The sequence below is a fragment of the Urocitellus parryii genome, chromosome 11 (genome assembly GCF_045843805.1).
Source record: "Urocitellus parryii isolate mUroPar1 chromosome 11, mUroPar1.hap1, whole genome shotgun sequence".
NCBI lineage: Eukaryota > Metazoa > Chordata > Mammalia > Rodentia > Sciuridae > Urocitellus > Urocitellus parryii.
The window spans coordinates 42,088,991-42,109,898 of NC_135541.1; the positions used below are offsets into that span (position 1 = coordinate 42,088,991).

The window sequence follows — 20,908 nt, forward strand, 5'->3', positions numbered from 1 at the left end:
AGTGAAACTGCACCTTGCTGGGGAGACCAATGTAGCCCTGTCAGAGTGGGCCTAGTAAAACCTTCATAAAGGGTACCATTGGGAGTCAGGAGTTACTTGCCAACTGAGAGTTAATCAAAAATCACATGTGCATGCAGCCAACGCAACAGATTGCACAGCTGGCAAAGACTTCGGCAATAATTTAATCCAACCCCCTCATTCTACTGATAAGGCAAGTGAGTCCCAGGGAGGGAAAGGGTCTTGCTCAGGGTCATACAGCTGGCAGTAATTTTGTTTCAAAAAGTAATGTGAACAGTCTTTCTATACATCAATGAATCTACCTTCCTATCTTTGTAAGCACAGTATAATGACTATGATTGTCTTTGACAGTGGAGAAAGCAAGCTTTTACAGTTTCACAGGGTCCCAAAGTCATCAGATGAAGGTAAGCTGTCATACACTGAAGCTAGAAATCTACCTACTGATAGTGAGCTCCTCAAGAATGGACTTAATCATATCAATGAGTTAAAGCAATTTTCAAATCCTGGCCTAGCCTTCACTAGCTTAGACAAGTTACTTAACCTCTCCAAGTCTGTTTCCTCATTATGGGCTTAGATCAGACTTTCCTCAGAGTGCTTGTAAGGATCAAATGAAGCAAAATATAAAAAGATGGTACTTTGCATAAAATTGGTATCCAATAAATTTATTCTGAAAGCTAATGTTTAGTGCCCTGCTAAATTAGGGATTCATCAGAGAAGAAGAAAGCCAAAAACTCTGCTTTCCTGGTACTTAGATTCAGGAGGCAGGAATAGAGGTGAGGGCCACAGAGGAGGAGATAGACAGTAAACAAATAAATTAATTTCAGATGATGCTATATGCTGTAAATGGTTATAAAGATAAGAAAATGAGACTATGTGACCTCTGGTATTTTGGAGTAGTAGAATGTCTCAGCTCAGAGTGGCCAAGGGCAGTCTTTTAGAGAGTATATTTGAAGAGGACATAAATTATACAAAAACAAATATGTGGGAGGTCCAGAAGAGCATCCCTGAGAGAGGAGGAGGGGCTCAGGCAGTAGCAAATATGGCATGTTCAGTCAATAGCAAAATGGCCATGTCTTCAGGATGGTGACCCAGGGAGCTGGGCATGAAATGAGAGGCTGGAGACTGGGCATCTAGTTTCATCTTGAAGTTCTAGGCATTCTTACAAATTCTAAGTTTCATTCAAAAGCCAATGGAGCCTAGCTGGGGGTGGGGTAGGGGGGTGAGGGGACATGCCTATAATTCCAGCTATATTGGAGTCTCATATAGGAGGACTGAGAGTTCTGGAGGCCAGCCTGAGCAACAGTATGACCCTGTTGCCCATCCCGCCCCTGCCAAAAAAAGCAATTGGAGTCTATTGCAGTTTTTAGAAGGGGAAGATACTGTGATGTATTGAAAAACAAATGTTTGGTCTTTGTTCCTGATTCCTGGCATTTGAAAAAAACTTTGGCTCCTAAAAACCAAAGTTCCTTAAACCTTTAGACTCTTCAGAGTAATGTCTTTTTGTGTGTTAATAAAATAACCAAGGCTAGGATCCCTTATATAGCTTCAGAAGAAACTGGTGACCAGAAAGACTAAGGCATGATAGAGAGTTGAAACTTTCAGCCCCAACACTTAGACCTTCCAAGAGGAAGAGGGTCTAAAGATTGTGTCACCAAAGGGCATTGATTTAGTAAATTGTGCCTGTATATGAAACCTCCATAACAACTCCTGAATGATGGGGTTCCAGTGGCTTCTAGGTTAGTGAACACATGGAGGTGCTGCCAGGTAGAGGCCTGGAGAGGGCCTGAGACTCACTGCACCTCCCACCCCATGCTTTGTCCTATACATCCCTTCCATTTGACTCCTCCTGAATTGTATACCTCATAATGAATGGGCAGTAGAAGTAAGTTGTTTTCCTGAGTTCTGTGAGCCCATTCTAGCAAATTATCAAACCTGAAGGAGTAGCAAGTAGCAGAACCTCCAATTTATAGTCAGTCAGAATGCCCAGACTTATGACTAGCATCTGAAGTAAAGGGTCTTGTGGGGACTGAACCCTTGGTGTGTAAACTCTGACTCTAACTCCAGGTAGTGAGTGTGAGAGTTGAGTTGAATTTTAAGATACAAGTCAGTGTCTTGAGTTGGAGAATTGGTTGGTATGAAAGAAAACCCCACATATTTTGTATCAAAACTCTTGTGGGTGAAAACAGCCCAGAGGGAAAAAAATTAATTTAAACTCATGCATTGGTTCATTTGACCAATATTAATGGATTGCATGTTCTAGCCAGGAAAAGTTTTTAATGCAGCGAATGAACCAAATTAAAACCTCTGGCCTCACGGAGCTTGCATACAAGCAGAATAACAAATATGAAAGGTTTATGGAGCACCTACTGTCTGCTAGCACTATTCTGAGTGCCTCCTGTCAAATCACTCCTGTGATCCTCACAGCAAGCCTTCGAGGGGAATGCTATTGTTCACCCCATTCCCATATCAGGAAACAGCCATAAAGAAAGCAAGGAACCTGCTTGATCCCAGTCAGACAGCTAGTCAGTGTAAAGCCCAATCCCAAACTCTGGCAGTCTGTGAGAGTCTTATTATTTTAATCACCACACTCTATTTCTGAAAACTCATTCTGACTGGGCATAACTGTTATAAAGGGGACCCAAGTGAAAAGTCAGGAGACCAGTTAGGAGGCATTGGCCAGAGAGTTGATTGTTGGGACTTTCAACAATGCTGTGAACAGATATTATTACTCCCACTTTGTAGATGAAAACTAAAGCTTCATTCACTATCTGAAACGCAATAGCACCCAGATCCAACCCCATTTGTCTCTAGAATATAGTATTGTCCTACTATCTGCTCCATTTCCTATATGATTAGAGACCCCCATACCTTCCCTCTTTTATGATTAAGAGATTAACCAGAGGGGCTGGGGTTGTGGCTCAGCGGTAGAGCGCCCACCTAGCATGGGTGAAGCCCTGGGTTTGATCCCCAACACCACATAAAAATAAATAAATAAAGATATTGTGTCCAGCTACAACTAAAAAAATAAATATAAAAGAAAAGAGAGAGATTAACCGGAGACTACTTGGAGATGCAGTTTAGAGTCAGAATCGGAAAACTGTGCATCTAAAACTGTTCTATGCCCATTTGGTAGGACTTTCATAATTGAAAATAAAATATAAATATAATAGCACACAGGGACACACATACAGTGTTTTTCTCTTCTTATTACAGATTTAAAATTGAGATATAGTATTCATAACATGAAATACATGGATATCAAATGTACAATTTGATGAATTTTGATGTGCACACTCATATAATCAACACTAAAAGCAAGATATATAAATGTATATGTGTGATAGATATATTTAGAATGAGAGATGAGGAGCAGTCTGTGTATCATGATGAATGACGAAGACCTCTCCTACTCTTTTTTCTTATCCCTTCCTGCTTCTCAGTTGACATTATCCTTTCCAATGCATTGGGGTTATACAGAATGCCAGGTGCAGGTCAAGAAATGACTGTGTCAAAAAACAAAACAAAAAAAGAAATAAAAGAACAATTATCCATTTTTCAGTGCCTGTTGAACGAAAATCACATTGCTATATTTTCTGTTTTTCTATGGAGGGGTCATGTGCCTCAGCCCACACATTAGCACATGAACTTGTTTTTCCAGTAAAATGAGTCAGAGTTCCTCAAGAAGGCAGATTCATGTATTTCAGAACTGTGTGTCAGCATCTATGAAAAAAAGTACAGTGTCCTGTATTAATGCATGTGAGACACACACACACTCAAAGCAATCACACACAGCTAATAAACAGCAGAACTCAAGCATGGAGGACTCAAGGATCAGACATTTTTCATTAGTGTGGGGAGGGATGATACACCATTGTGTCTGTGTGGGGCTAAGCAATGGCCTGGAGCCTGAACCAGCTTTAATTCTGGCTTTCCTACAAATTGGCTTTCTGATCTTAGGAAAATTGCTTAGACCCTCTGTTCAGTTCTATCATTCACAACGTGAGGATAGCTGATAATATCTGCCATTGAACCAAGGGTTAAAAAGGTCACATACATAAATCAAGTAGAACAATGCTCGGCAAAGAGTAAATGACTGAGAAAGTTTGACTGAAACAGCAATGGCCATGGTGACTGAGTGTTGAGGAACTGCATATGACAGTACCATACACCACATTATGCCACCTAGAAACATTCAAACATGCATCCTCAACATATGGAAACTTATTAATATAAAAACAAAATATTGGGCTGGGGTGGTGGCTTAGTGGTGGAGAGCTCGCCTAGCATTCGTGAGGCACTGGGTTCAATTCTCAGCACCACATATAAATAAATAAATAAACCAACAAATAATTAAATAATAAATAAGATAGTTTCATTGACAACAAAAAGATGTTAAAGAATGAAATATTCTGTGCTTGTAGATACTCTGTATAACAGGCAAAATACAGATGAAACAAAAACATTTTAAATGTGTTTGCCTATCATGTGGTATCACAGTAACATTACGCAATATCTAAAGGTCTACTATTTTTTCTGTGGTCAGGTGTGTTTTTAATGATTTCTAAATGATTTTTGGTGATTGCTAAAAGATTTTGTCTGTGCCTATGTATCCATATCTCAAGCAATTTTCCCAATATTTTTTTTTGCAATTCTTGCCTCACCTGACTAGATGTTTGTTGTTTTTACCTTGTAATATGAAGAGCAAGTGCTGAATATAATGTCACAATTTGCTTCTTTGCTTGAATCCAAATTATTACCATTACCTACAATCCATTGACTGAATCCTTTTCAGTTGCTTGCCCATTCAGGGAAGATTAGTTTACATAAAACTAGATAATACCTTTAAATCCATGGACCTAGAATATTTAAATGACAGCACCTAGCAAATCCTGGAAGCAGAGGACACTCAGGAAGCACCATACAGTTGTCCCTTGGTCCTGGGGCACCTCTACTTCTCTCAGTAACCCTCACATACCTTACATGCTTCATGACAGTCTAATGTATGACCCAATTGAAGGAATCTGATGCCAATCCACATACTGAATTCTGGTAAAGCTTAATAAGTTTCCCTAGGTCAAAAATCAAATAACTAGTGCTTCCATTTTTTTTTTCCTCCAGAATCCTAGTGGATTATCTTCAGCACTTTCTAGGAGCATGTGCCTTTCAGGAAATGCTGGCTTTGATGATCTCACTTTGCCTCTATTATGAAAGTCATCACCCTGTCATTCAGCAACTCACAGATAGTAACCAAGCACCTGTGGGTGCTTTGACATTGCCAGGCATTCTGCCACATGGCATAGTTCCTCTTCATAAGAGTTCACATATAGCTAGCTCCCAACACCAGGTCCTAATGTATTCTCCCCTGCAGATCATAATTATAGACACTAGTAGTCTTACAGTGCCCATTGGTGCCTAAATCTAGACTATGTGGCAGGCTTCCTCAGAGGTTAAGGCCATGGTTTCCCAGGTTAGGAGAGAAGGTGCCATATCTCCTGCTCTCCAGATTACCAACATCAGTATGTCTACCACTCAATTATCCACATCTTCTCCAAGGGTGCTGAAGATCCCCTTCCTTCCTTTGCCCTGTCTTCCCTGATAACTCACGTCTATGTGTGGTCCAGAGCTCTTTGGTAGTTCCCCAAAGGGCTATAACACATGAGAACTGGGTGTTTCCCCTGCCTACAATGAGGCCTGGCGCTTGCCAGTGCTGCCTCCAGAGAATTGGTGAGCAGAGCGTGCTGACTTGTGTCTCTGCCTTGACACACCAGGGAAGGGTCAAACCACATGAATGAGGGCTTTCATGGGCAGCTACAGGGACCCCATTTTTTCCTTATAGAAGCCCTTCACTTGGTTTCAGAAGTGACAATCAAATGTGAACTTTCATGGTTTATTTATAGCTTTGCCTTACAGAGAGAAAGAAAAGAAGTGATTAAAATGCTATTTTACAAAATATTTTTGTTTTTAAAAAGCTTTCATTGTGTGGGCAAAAAGGAAAAAGAAAAGTCACTCTATTCATTGTGCCGTCTAGACTCAAACAAAGAGGGTAGCGTGCTGCAAATTAAGATTGTCCGGGCCCTGCCTGCTGACAGAAAGTATTAATTTGGAGTTCCAACTTCAAATAAACCCTTCTGAACAGAAATATATTGTGGGGGTGACTATATTTAGCATGGACCAGCATTTCCATAATAAGTTCATATTGTTATGCTGTGGTAATTTTCAGACTTAATACAGCCAGTGTGTTCATGAGGTTTCAGTTTTGTGTTAATTATCTGGAGAAATTGGAAAACTCAGCAGAGTCTGTGATGACAGGGCTGGTTCTCGGGCATTCTCCATATTGCCTCAGGTGCCCGCAACAGCCTTTCGAAGACAAAGAAGGGGAAGAGAAACCTGCACCAGTTTGACTACCTTTGTAAGCATAACATTTTTTTAATATGATGTGTTATATTTGTATTTTTTACAACAATAAAATAAATATATGCCACTGCAGAAAAATTTTTTAAAGTTGATAAGAAAAAAATTGTTACCCATGCTCTTGAAATTATTAACATTTCAATTTATTTTCATCCAGCCTTTATTATGCATGTGTAACTTGCCTTTAGTGACTTTGGTAAAACAAAAACTTGTGTGGCACAATTCCCACTATTCTTGAGACAGTTGAAAAACAACTTTATTTTTGCCCTCATTGCGCCTATCTATTTGTGCAATAGAGCTAGCTTTTCCCTGTCCTTGTTAAAAATTCCAGTAATTCCATTATCTTCCTAGATAAGAACAAAGTCACTTAGGGAATAAAGATTTTATGGACGCTTTAAATTGTAAGTCATAGCCAAAATTCAGAAATTCAAATATCAAGGAATATATGAAAATAAAGTTAAGATGTCTCCCAATTTCCCTAGCTGGGCTTTGCACAAATGAGAAGTGGTAGCTCTGATCAGATTGGTCTCAGAAGCCTCTATTATAGTATTTTTTGGAGACCCTCTATCTCAGAAAGCCTGTCATCTGCAGTGTCTCTGTCCTTGTATTCCAGCAAATGGCTTATTTTTAATTCCTTGGAAATCCTGTAGTTCACCTCCAGCCTCCATAAGTGGTCATAGTGGACAGGATCTAAGACAACTCAAGATAGTCCTCTCACATGTAGGACCAAGAGGTCTGTTGGAAATAGCCATGCCTTTGGGACAGGCTGTGGCAATGTTGGCTGATCCCAGTGCAATCCATCCTTCACTTCCTCATGGAAGCTGCCAGTCTGCCCATCTTCCCAGCAGGAATTGCTCACAGTCCACTGTGCACCACAACCATAAGGACCTGCACCCAGGTCTCCATTGGTCTCAGTGGAGCCCTACTGCCTTAACTCATGAAGAGAAGACCTCCCCTGACACCTTGCTCTGGAAGAGGCCTGATGCACAGTACATCAACAACTCTCTCCTGAGACTCCGTCTTGTTGATCTTCCACATGGATAAAAGATTTCAGAGAGTTGATTTACAGGTCTTCAACAACTCTTTCTACAAATTCTTCAGGGTGGTCTGTTTCCAGCTCACTGGGGTATCTTATATCTGTCATCTTTAGATCTCAGCCAAAACTTCCATTTTAACATTCTGTCACGTGTATTATCCTTCAGTTCATTCATTCCATCAACATTCCCTGAGTGCATGTGATATACCAGATGCTGAGTTTGGCAGTGAAAATAATTATAACAATTCCTGCCTTAAGGAACTCATAGTCTAGTTGGGGAGACTGATGTGTTAACAGAAAATTATGGTACCATGTCATAAAGATGGAGGCACAAGTTGCTATGGGAGCAAATAGCTCAATCTAGGGGGCAGGCAGGCAATGAGGATGAGTCAGAGAAGTCTTCCGTGGACAGGGAGCCTAACCTAAGTTTAATTTTTAAATGGATTATTTTTCAGAAACAAAATAAACTCCTTTTAAATCTTCTAAATCTCTATTTTGAACATTTGTTTCTCAATAATTTATTTTTAAAGCAAGCAAAGGTAATGTGAAGAAGGAAGAGGGAATTCCCTGATGTCTGCCATTTGTCCACACATCTGTTACAGTAGGAAGGAAAATAACATTTACAGAGTACCTTCTTTAATACAAGTTTCCTGGATCCCACCCATGAAGGCAATCCTGGAATGTTGTCTCAAGTCTGGAACCCAAGCAAAACCAGGAGGGGCATGCTCCCAGGGCATTTTCAAGATTCAGAGGTGGTGAAAGAAGGTTAGGGCCCCCTCAGAAGCCCAGCAGAGGAAGAAGCAAGAATGAAATGAGAATGAGTGGCAAAGCTAGTTCTGGGCATTGTGGAGGACACCTCAGCAACATGTAGGTCTTGTTTTAAGGAAGTCAGAACTTAGCCTGTGAAGGAAAATGTTCTGATATGATGGGCTGAGCAGAGCTCTTAACCTAGCCTTAAGTGGAGCAGAAGCAGTCTAATAAAATGTCCTTGCCTGCTCACTGTGATGACTCTAGGCAGCCATTTTGTTTGTTTATTTGTGTCTTGTCTCTGGTTTTCTTGTTAATAGTTTTTCCTTCATTTTTTATATCTCTGTCATTTCTTCCTGCTTTCAATGTTCTTACTACCCTTAGCAGTTCTGATATTCCACTCAGCACTTTCTCATCCTTTGAGGGCTGGAAACCCAGATAACCAGTCCAGATTGTTCATGCTGTCCTTGCAGAAGAATTGGCAGAGCACTGAAAAACTGTGGAAATTAGCAGATTAAAAGGAATTGGGTTTCCTTGAGTAATTATCAAAAATAATTCTATTCACGTCTAGCATAGTGCTTATACTACTCTCTTTTGATCATAGCCCCTTTTCCTTTCTATAGTGAGCTCCTTGATGGAAGGAAGGCTATGCAGCGTGCCTCTCCATGTTTCATGTGTGGAGTGCTGTGCTGGGCGCATGAAAGGGCTTATTGACTATGCAGGAGGTGCTGAGATTCAGCAATAAGTCCCTCCCTTGTGTTTACATTTCAGTAAGAACAAGAAAACGAACATGTAAACCAGTATAGGCATGGCACATCAGAAGGCAATTCATGGTATACAAACCAGTCAATCAAAAGAACATGGCAAGATGGTCCGAGGACACTTGGATATGTTTTGAAGATACCCAAGTGTTCTCACATTTTGTATGATAGTCAGCTTTTCACATTTTTTTCCTCCCCTGGCTAGTATTGAGTTTCTCTAGGAAAAATAAATAAATAAATAAACTATGTCCTTTGCAAATCTGGATCCCTAGCAGTATCTGGTACATAGAGAGTAATTAATAAATGTATGGCACAAGATATGGCACATGTGGCTGGGCGCAGTGGCACACACCTGTAATCCCAGGAGCTCAGGAGGCTGAGGCAGGAGGGTCACAAGTTCAAACCCCAGCCTCAGCAAAAGTGAGGCACCAAGCAACTCAGTGAGATCCTGTCTCTAAATAATATACAAAAAATAGGGCTGGGGATGTAGCTCAGTGATTGAGTGCCCCCGAGTTCAATCCCCGGTATTTCTCACCACCCCTCCACCAAAAAAAAAAAAAAGAAGTGGCACATATGAGCCCAGAATGACCGCATCCTTAAAATAAGAGTTCAATAGCTGTAGCTAAGACAGGGCCTGTTTTGTGAAGTGTTGTCAGGCCATTGCTTGCTATCTTCCTGAGTCATTTCTATTGGACTCCAAAGTTTGGGTTCATGCCATATCTCCTTATTTTCTCACGACCTTAATAGCCTTGGGAGTTGCCCAAGGAAAATGAACATTTTCATCCACATAATGGAGCCAGCACAGTCTATGGTGATCTGAATGCTGTATGTACCATACCACATGCAATGAACCGTTACCTACCTACCTGAGTGTTCCACAGTAAAAACAGGAATGTCCTGGAGTAACATTCCAGAACTCAGGTCAGTTAGACTCAGTCCAGAGGTCTCACATCTGTATTCACAACTTAATAGATTGGGAAAGGAGCTGAAAGTGAATTGAAGAGTTAAGTAGGCAATGTACTTAGTGGCTGATTATATGACTTTCTTATGCCCTTGGGTCCATGTAGTCAGCAGGGAAGGTAACTTATGCTGATCCTTGGAGGCAATCACAGAGGTGCTTGGCTTTCTGGGTAGTTTGCCCTAGAGGCCTCAACACACAGCTATTTTTTAAGCTCAGGATATGTGGTCATAGGTTTAACCTTAATATTCCTTGAGTCATATTCTTATTGGCAGAGAAAAACAAGTTGAAAATCATATTGACTGAATATTGTAAAGGGAAGTGAATTTTAATTCAAATGTCATTGCTTGTCACAATCCTCTCTTTGGTTTTAGCTTTCCAACCCAATTGTCTGCTTTGTTTCCCATTTAACAGGAGGCAATGGCAAGAATGAGCAAAGTTGGAAAAGTTGTGTTTCCGAGACTTGAGGATAAGAAGTAAGTTTACATTTTTTATATGTGTAGTGCTAAATAATGAGAACATACAAATGCTTACAACTATAGATCTGAAATAAACTTTGAATGTTAGCTAAATCAATTCTTTAATTTAATAGTTGAGAAAACTAACTCCGAGAAAGATAAGGTCACTTTCACTTACTTAAAATTCAAAGCTAGGTATGGCCAGATCTGGTGTCTGATGCAAGCTTCTGAACTCTCAGACCATTTTTTTTTCTGGGTCACTGGCAACAAATCTGGTCTTCTCTGTTCTTAAAAAAAAAAAAAAAAATCTTTTATATCTCCCTTCAAAGCATCCATCCATTCTTTGTATCACTTGACATTGAGGACTTTTAAATGACCTTGATCAGTGTTGTAATCTCAAGTCACCACAATATTCATTCACTGAGTCCCTGCTATATTCAAGCCTCTACGTTAAGCAACATGATAGGTCCTTTCAAAACAAAGGACTATGTTCTGCCATAGAAATGTTACCATGTGACAAAACAGCCCAAAGAAGAAAAGAATGTGACCTTATAAAGGTGAGGAAAACTTTTTGAAAAAGATTTAAGTCTCATTTGACATTAAATGCTTAAAAGAAATCGTAGACAGGCCAAGACAGAGAAGAACATTCTTGATAGAGGGGATGACATATGCAAAGATATAAAAATGGAACAGCATGGTATGTTGAAGTCACTATAAACAACAACACAGAATATGAGATGGGGAATGGCAGGAGGTGAGATGGGAGGAGGAGGTCAGCTCAAAGTAGGCTATGCTAAAGACCATGAACCTCATGCTACAGGCAAAACAGAGATACTTAACCTTAAACGGTGGCTAGATGTGGTCAGATGCAGATCTTAGAAAGGTCCTTCTTAGGGGATCAATTCAAGGGGGTAAGGGTAGAAGTAAACTAGAGAGAAGGCTTTTTGAACAATCCAGGTTAGAGATGAAAAAGACCTCTATTAAGACCTCTATTTCACTGGTAGTGAGTTTGAAGATAAAAATACAGTTGTGCAAGTGCCTTTATAATTTTAGGAAATTATTTTTTGTTAAGACATAAATCCCACCACACAGTGTAATAGACACGCAAAGGTACAGATTCCACCAAAACATGTTGTTGAACAGTTTTGGAAATGTCCCTGAAAAAGTGATCCAATTTCTTTTCATTTTCTTTTTTTGTGTTCAGATGGAGTCAGGCTATTAAAACCCCTGAATATAAACCTCTCTCTAAATTCTGGGCTCAGAGGAGCACAGGGCTCAGAGGAGCTTCCATGGGGAAGCTCAACCCAGGAACATGGAAAAGGCTGAGTTCCCGATGCACTAAGTTCCCAAAGCATCCCAGTGTAGGATGCTCTCCCCCTTTTTGTTCTCCTCATGGCGGCTGAAATATCCCTTGTTTTTTGAAATGAGAAACAGATTTTCTTCTCCATCTCTTCCCTGACCCTCTCAAGACTTTCGAAGGAGGCCTGTTTCTAAGTTTTTGGTAAACCCCACGTGTCTCTTTTGAAAGAATCTGGCTTCTCTCTGGCAGCTGTGAACTGGGCATCTATGAAGGAGGCACACATGGTGCTGCAGCACCATCTTCAGGTGGCCCAAAGTTTTGCACATGGAAAGCAGGAACCCGTTTCCTTCTGTCTCATCACTTCTGATCACATTAATTTAACTACACGGGACATTTACTTAGATCTGTGCCACACAGAAGCAACTGACCAAGTTCAGGAGAATCTGGAAGAGAGTGGATTCATCTGACTTAAAAAGTCTAGATCACACAGAGTCTAATCTAATGACTACAATTCAATTAGCAATTTTTCAGGATGATTCCAAATTTTGTCCTTATGCTCAAAACAAATTTATACATGACTTTAGAACAGTCACTTAAAAGTATCTTGAAAAAAATGTGTATTAAAAGACTATCAACAAATTTACACCAGGTGTGGTGGCACATGCCTGTAATTCCAGTGGCTTGAGAGCTGAGGCAGGAGGATCACAAGTTCAAAGCCAGCCTCATCAACTTAGTGAGGCCCTCAACAACTTAGCAAGACCTTGTCTCGAAATAAAAGATTAAAAAGGGCTAAGGATGTGGTCTAGTGGTAAAGTGCAATCTCCATTACAAAAAAGAAAATTAACAGGCAACCCACATAATGGAAGAAAATATCTGTAAATTATATATAAATTATATAATGGAGTAATATCCAGAAAAATACAGAACTCCTAAAACTCAACAACAACAAAAACAACCCAATTCAAAAATGAATAAAGGACTTGAATGGATGTTCCTCCAAAGAATATATAAATAACCAATAAGCACACGAAAAGTTATTCAACATTACTATTAGGGAAATGCAAATCAAAACGCAAGATACCACCTCACACCCATTAGGGTAGCTACTGCAAACAACAATAACAATAAAATAACAAGTATTGAGGATGTGGAGAAATTGGAAGCTTTATGAATAAAATGGTAAAGCTGCTATGAAAACAAATGTGTCTGTTCTCCAAAAAATTGAAAGTAGAATTAACATATGATATAGCAATTCTGCTTTTGGTATATGTCCAAAAGAACTGAAAGCAGTATATTGAAGACAGATCTATATACCCCTGTTTACAGCAGCATTATTCATAGTCGCTAAAGCCTTAAGAACAACTCAACTGGTCCATCAGTGAATTAATGTATAAGCAAAAAATGATATATACATGTAACAGAATGTTATTCAGACTTAAAGAGGAAGGAAATTCTTTGAGGTTCAGACTAAATTAAATACGATAATCACAAAAAGACACACTGTATGATTTACCTATATGAAGAATAAGGCCAGTGAACAAAGTTGTCACTAAGCCATTGGTATTAAATTTGGAAATCCTTGGACTGGTAAGATAACTCAGTGATAGAGCACTTACCTAGCATGTCAAAGGCCCTAGTTTCTATCCATAGCACCACAGAAAAATAAATATAAAATTGGAAATCTTAAAGTATGTGCAAAGATTACTGACCTTAGCCCCATTTTCCCAAATCAGAAAATCCATATTATGTTGTGTATTGCCCAAAATTTATATTATCATAGAGGATCATTAGAAGCAGAAAACTGCCCCTAAAAAATCATTCTATGAGTATTGATTTCTGGAGACTCATAGAATTGGTTTTAGCGATATCTACATAACTAGATGGATGAAAATATTAGATTATTAATTACTTTAAAAGTAGCAACTAGCACTTATTATGAGTCAGGCATTGTTCTAAGAGCTTTGCATATATTGCCTCATTTAATTCACACAACAGTTCTCTTGAGATAGATCCTGGATTTATTCCCTTTTACACAAGAGGAAATGTAGGCACAATTGGATTAAGTACCATGCTCTGGGTCACACAGCAAGTCATGGGCCATGCTGAGATTCATAGCCCAGCTTCAGAGTCTCCTCCACCCACCCCTTAACTGTGTGTTTGGCTCTATCACAGCTCCTACACTACCAGAATGCTTAAGGCAGAAATGTGTGACAAGTAGAAGCCTGTGTGCATCCAAAGTTTCTCTTACTGCTTGTCTCCCCCAATTCACAAGCTTCCTCCAGAGCTCCCTCATCAGGACTCCTTTTGGAATACTCCAGCATCTACCAAACCATGTTGAACTGGATTTATCAACCCTTATCCCATGTCAGTACCTCCAAGAAAAGGAGTAAGGACAAAGTTGCAAGGCTTCAAGTACCATATTTGTCCAGGCCACAGTTACCTTTCAGCATTGTGATACAAAGCAGCTCCAGCTGTTCTGAGATCTGACTCATAGCCAGCACCAGTTCTGACAGGTCTCACCCAAAGAGTCAGCCAGAGAGGACAGGGAGATTGAGGTCCATGACCAGATGCCTGGAAGGCAGGGCACAGTAGCAAGAAAGTCCTTACACATTGTTCTCATGGGGTTTAACAATGGAATAAAGCAGTTTACCCAGGACTTCTAGGTGCAGGATCCATAAGAGTGATAAAACATTCACTCTCATCTCTGGTTAGCCTATGGTTTTAAACCAGATCAGTGGCTAGTCACGTAGCTGAAGTTGGGAATGTGAAAGGCTCTGTGCTAAGCCTGGGCCTTTTGGTACATGCAGCAGAGACTTTGAAGTCAGACCAATCTGACTTGGAATTCCAGCTCTGCTGGTTTTTAGTTATAGTATTTTGTTTATACCCCATGAAAAAGATGACCTTATCTCAGAAATGGAAATAATCCATGTAGCACTGCATGTAATTTATAGATAACAGGCATGACACAGGCTAATCTATTGCCCAGGGTGCTGTAAGCATTCAGAACCTGGAAGGTGTCTGTGTAATTGTAACAGATGTATTCCATATTTCTGAATGCAAAGCAACACTGCTTGATAAAGTCATCTTGAGACTGTTAAACATATTCATCTTTCTCCCACAGATATTATGACAAGAAATATCAAGTATTCCTGAAGCTGGTTGAACACCAGAAGGAGTATTCAGCAATCATGAGTGGGGACTGAACCGACAGACACCAATGCCATTAGGACCTCTATCCTTGCATCTTACATTCAAGACCCTTTAGGTATCATCTCATCATTTCTGTATTGTCTTCTAATAAAAATTTGGATATGTGCAACCAGAACTGGAATCTCCCATTTCAAAACACCACTCTTATCTAGTTTGCACTTTCTGTACAGGCACTGTATGCCAGAAGTCTCATGTGTGGTTATAAGATCTCACATAGGCTAGAACCTGGAGACCATTTAACCCAGGGGAGACTTGTACTTAATTGATTCTATAACATACAGTAAATGAAAGACATTGCTTTAGATAGAACATTAATGTATGTTCTCTGTTCCTTATGGCATTCTCCTTCTTACATAGGATACTGTCTAGGGTCAAATATTGCTTTCAAATGCAAAATCATCATTTTGCAATCATTATATTAAAGATAGGGATAGGCAAGGATCATCAATGGATCCAGGAGGAAATTTTGATGAGTAACAGGATGTATGCATGTTCTTAAAATGTCTCTTCACAGATTGTTTATTAGTTACAAGAGGAAAAAGAATGTTAATGATATAGGGAAGAAACAGGACAACATCTTGATTGGATGATCCAAATTAACTTCAGATGGGCAAATAGACATGATGTGCCTCCAGATGTGATAGCATGGAAAGAAATGGCATCACTCAGACTGGGAATGCACAGACTGAATCTAATCATAAAGAAATATCAGAAAAACCCATCCTGCATTCTGTTTTCTTTAATGGACTATATTCTTCAAAAATGACTATGTCATAAAGAAAAAAGCTAAGGAAAGTTTCCAGATTACAACAAACTAAATAAACATGATGGCTTAAAAGATTTTGGGGTAGACAAGTGTTTGCAAAACTATAGTTGTTTCAGTTGATACAAGAGCAAACACCTAAACACACACATATACACATATACTCATTCACACATTGTTTCAGACCCAAGAATTAATGTTGATTCGGGAGCTATTACAGTTCAGGTGAGTTTGGGCATAGAATATGCTGAGGCTTCAGCAAAGTAAGACAGCAGACAGAAAAGAAAAATCCAATGGAATGCAATCAACAAATATCCTTTGGTACTTTCTGTGTGCCGGCATTATGCTAAGCACAGAGGTACAGGAACAAATAAAACTTGGTTCCTACAGTCAAGGAGCTCTTGGTCTAGTAAGATGTAACCAGGTAAATCAACAACCTTGCATTTTAGAAGGTGCTGCAATGAAGGAAACCACTTGCTCTAAGGAGCAGTCAGAAAAGGAGACAGAAGAAAATGAAAAGCAATATGGCATAACAGCTGGATTCACTTCTTTCTTGCTAACTGACTTGGAGAAAGGTCTTTTGTAAGCCTCAATTTTCTTATTTTAAAATCTATGTATTAACAGTACTTACTTTACATGTTCTAATGAAGATTGAGTTCATGCATGTATGGCACCTAGCACACTTGCCTGAACCAAACCTGTCTTATTCTAGGGCCCGGCTGCTAGAAGATGCTCAGAATAACAGTAGTGGACACTGAGGATGACCACATACAGTTGTGAAGGGCAGCACCACAACAGCATTGTACAATATCCAAAGGATATGAGATATCCAGCAGGCCCAGCAGCAGGAGGAAGCCTAGTTCATGCATAGCTAGACCCCAATTAGAGCTGGGGCTGGGGAGGAGAAAGGATGAGGAGTACCTCACAGAAGAAATAAGATGCATCAGGATCTAGGCAAGATGTTAGGACCAGAATCAAACCAGCTTCCACTGCTAAAGCCAATCAGTTATTTTTTAACATATTTTATTTGTTCTTTTTAGATCTACATGATAGTAGAATGTATTTTGACATATCATACATACATGGAGTATAACTTCCCATTCTCGTGGTTGTACATGATGTGGAGTTACACTGGTTGTGTATTCATATATGAACATAGGAAAGTTATGTCCAATTCATTCTACTGTTAAAGCCAATCAGCTCTGACTCAGAATCCGGGGCAAGCCTGGGCCAGCTCTCATAAAGCACCGGTGGACACAGTAGCGCTGTGTGTTAGGAAAGGTGGGGACACAAGAATGAATAATTACCAACTATTTTCCAAGTCCTCCCTGTTTGTTCTTTCCAACCATACCACAGTATTGTGAAATAGAAAACACTCACAATCTAGGGGAGAAATCTGAGGTATAAAAAAGATAAAACAGGTTGTCCAGAGTCACTCAGGCAGTGATGGAGATAGGATTCCAATTCACATCTGTGTCAGTGCAAACTTCAGGGGTCAACAGCTGGAGAAGACTCCTGACCTATCACCTGCTTTTTGGTTGCAAGTGATAGGTCAGGAGTCTTCACCTGACCAGCCTGATGTGCTGGACAGAGGGAAGGTCTAAAAGATCCACGTTAGTTAATCTGTAAAAAAATATCAAGATCATCCTGCAACCTGGGGTTAGTGGTGAGGTTCAGTAAAAAACTGTATATAAAACCTGAGCATAATGTATTGCCATCTAACTGAGCTGGCGACTTATGCTAGATTCACAAAATCTGACTACATCAATAACTGATAAAACAGCGAAGAAAGCACACAAGCACACAAAAATACCTTTTCAAATATCCGGGATGGCTCTCGACATTAGGAGTTGGTTGAAAAGAGAGAGAGAGCTACCTGAACTCTTTATTCTTTCATAGGGAGGACACACAATGGGAAGTTAATGGAATGTTTTTCCAAATAAGGCAAAGGGTCAGGTTTCAGAGGGTTGAGTCTAGCTTCATGATGTCTGGTGGTCAGTAGACTGATTGACATCTTGGCAAGTCACACCCACATCTCAGGTGGTGTGTGGGATCAAAAGGCACAGCGAGCAAAAAGGACACAGACTTGCACTGTCCAGACAGAGCAACAACATTAGCGCAGTCCACTTGTGCTCTCAAAATGCTCACAGCTCACACACACAGCCCATGGCTGGTCTTCGACAATAATGTCTTGCAGGTAATAGACACTCTACTAACATTGTTTCTACATAGTTCTCTTTGTTCTTCCAGGAAAATCTGTGGGACATCCCCCCTCAAAAAAAAAAAAAAAAACATTCTCATTCTCACTGTAAAAGTGTTTGGGGAAAAATGGAAACATCTGTATAGATTTCTATAACACTATGTAACTGAATAACAAACATCATAATGACTCCAATACTCACCTCCTCATGCTGGGAAAGAAGGCTTTATTTAAGCACACATGTAAAGTATATTTAGCTTTTATGACTAAGAATTCCAGTGTGGCCAGGGTGGCTTGTGGGATTTTTGTTTTGTTGCCTACTGAAAGCTTTTCTTTCAAGTTGAAGCCAGCCTTACTTAGCAAATCATTTTGCCAAGGAACACACCACAGGATTTTAACTTTGACCAAAACCACTTCCCATATGTGAAGAATATAAATGTGGCAAACTAAGGAGCCAAAGGGAACAAAAGCTGGGGAAGGGAGATGGGGAAGAAAACACAAGAAGGACAAAATGGTGTGACGTGCTACAGATGTATAGTAAACAATATGACCCAATGCTGGAGTTAGCCAGTCTAGATGAGGCATCTGGAAGGGATGCCCCTTCTCAAGGACTCCAGATCAAGCAGTTGGTCTTTATATTCAGAGCATGGTTCCATTGTTGCCAGGTGAATTAGGGAATGTAAGTCTCAAAGACATCCCTGGAAACTTCCATCTTTTACTAGGTCCAAGTCAGCAGGCAAGGGTAGCAAGCTGGGACATTTCTGCTTTAATAATAACAGGATCTGCTATTTCTCACTGCCCTGAGGATAATCAAGTCATTCTGGTTCATTTAGTCCCTTGGCCACTGGCCTGTGAGCTGTTGGAGGACACAGACTCTCTTAGGACCTTGTTCCCTGCACCTGAACAGTTCTTGATTCACAATGGGTGCTCAACAAGTGAACACATACACAAACACAAGATATTTTTCTGCAAAAAGAATCCCAGAAGTAAAAAATATCAAGGAGCTCTCACTTTCAGGTCAAACAATCTCTGGTATGTGTTAATGTGCCTTCACTTAACCAACTATCAAAAACTTTAAAATGTGATTTGGTCACTTAGGGTTACAAAAATCATGCCTTGTATCTAATGTCTTGCTTTTTTTTTTATTGCATACGTTACACACATGATAAACACATTCATTTTGGTTTGGTTTGTAGCTCAAGCTCAGAAATTCTTTGCAAATTTGCAATGCTGTTACAGATCATTTCCTGCATAATGTCTTATGGGAAACCAATTGCATCCTTGTTCAGAAATACTCATTGTTCACTGGGGCTTTAGTACAAATACTTTTAGAATTCAGGACGTAGTTACAAATAATTACCATCAAAGAATTTAAAATGAAGGACATTATCGCTAAACAAGAAACTAATGACTGAGCAGAGCTGTGTAATGTAATTATACTTAAGATGGAACTTCTGATGGATTACAGAAGAATCTTTGTGCTGTCTCGTGTCTCCATAAATATACTTAACTGCTATTGACAGTAATAGGAAGCCTCTTGAATATAAAAAGCTTTTTCCCCCCCTTTTATGATTTCTTAAGGGAGAACTTAAAAAGTACATCTTTAAGAAAGGATGTTTCTCTCAGGACTCCTGAATATTTGGCAGTTCTATTAAATCTGTAACACTAAAGTAACTTAAATAAAAACAAAGACTTCTGCTAATAAAGTCAGGCTTCTCAATTTAGCATTAACTCACCCATTAATTTTGTGGTCAATTTCCATTCTGCACAGAAAATCATTTAAAATTGCTATTAGCATAAATGCTTCTAAAGATCTAATTTTTATTTGCCTAAGTCATGCCTTAAACCTGGATTAGAGATGTTTTTCTTATTAAAATCTAGGCTGAGACTGATTCCTTACTGTACAATTTTAATATGTGCTTGAAATGCAAAATGTTTTATTCATTAATGTCTGTTATTTAGCCATAATCATGCCTAAATGATGTCTCCCATTTGAATATTTCTTTACTCTCTTTATTCATTGTACATACATTACCTTTTCTGCTTCTCATAGTAAGGTGAGGTAGGCCTTAAAGAGTGGGATCTCATTTTACAAACACACAAAAAAAGAACATATCTCCAAGAGTTTAAGTAACTGGTCCAAGATTATGTAGCTGGAACACAGATGCAGGACCACTCTGCTGCTTCTCCCTAAATAAATTCAATTAAGCTTATTTGTGCAACAGAGGATGATTCATTAGTTTGCTAATTGCTCTCTCTTCTGTGCTTCCCCTTGTTAACATGTATAATTATCCAGAAGGCCCTTTCTGATTCTCATTGGTTGATCAAAGTACTGTACTATTTCTACTGGCAAGCAGTGGTAAAGAGAGAAAGCCTTGGGCCATGGAATCATTGAGTCCTAACTTCAAATCACAGCTTCACTACTTACACTTCACTACTTACTACACGGGGCATGAATTCACACATAGCGAGTTAAAGTATCAGTTTCTGTGTTGTAGACATAAACATGGAGAAAAGAAAATCTGCCTCATGGCTAACAGGAGGATTCAATGGGACAATATGATGCTCCATATCAAGTAGAAATACAACAAACACCAAGTTTTCTCCTGAACCAATCATTTTATAGAACTTCTAGAAGCATAGATACAGTCAAGTTGGATGATTATATATCCAATTTCTACAGGTAAACTTTTTCTCTTACATCAATAACAGTCAACCATTACTGAAATATTACTCTATCAAGAGTGATAGGATAGTTCCTGTCACTGAACAACAAGCCCAGAGAAGGGACATACATGGAAAAATAACTAACAACCACAGAAAACTAGTGCCAGGTGCCAAGGAGCACCACAGCTGGTGGGCACTACAGCCAGCCCAGGGATGCCTGTTATGTATAGTTGTGTCTTCAACGGTTCAATTGGAAATGATGAAAGTTGAAACATTGCCAGCCCTGCCTTTCATAGCTCTGCAAAGCTGCAGCCACTGAAGGTCTTTTGCCTGCAGACTCAGCTCTACCCCATTTTGGAGGTTGCCTGGGCCAAGGCAG

The 20,908-nt window shown here is 39.6% G+C and overlaps 1 protein-coding gene across 6 annotated transcripts in view; it reads left to right on the forward strand.

Annotated features, from left to right (window-relative positions):
• Positions 1-15,724, forward strand: part of Fggy (FGGY carbohydrate kinase domain containing) — a 394,333-nt gene extending 378,609 nt beyond the window's left edge. For 3 of the 6 annotated variants that reach the window (XM_026382499.2, XM_077790973.1, XM_077790974.1), the window contains 2 exons: positions 10,346-10,407; positions 14,811-15,722. In XM_026382499.2, the coding sequence (XP_026238284.2) occupies positions 10,346-10,407; positions 14,811-14,892 (144 nt within the window). In that variant the 3' untranslated portion in view covers positions 14,893-15,722. Of the gene's footprint in view, positions 1-10,345; positions 10,408-14,810 lie in introns of those variants that run through there. The other 3 variants (XM_026382510.2, XM_026382533.2, XM_026382516.2) reach the window with 3 other exon arrangements.
• Positions 15,725-20,908: the final 5,184 nt, after the last annotated feature.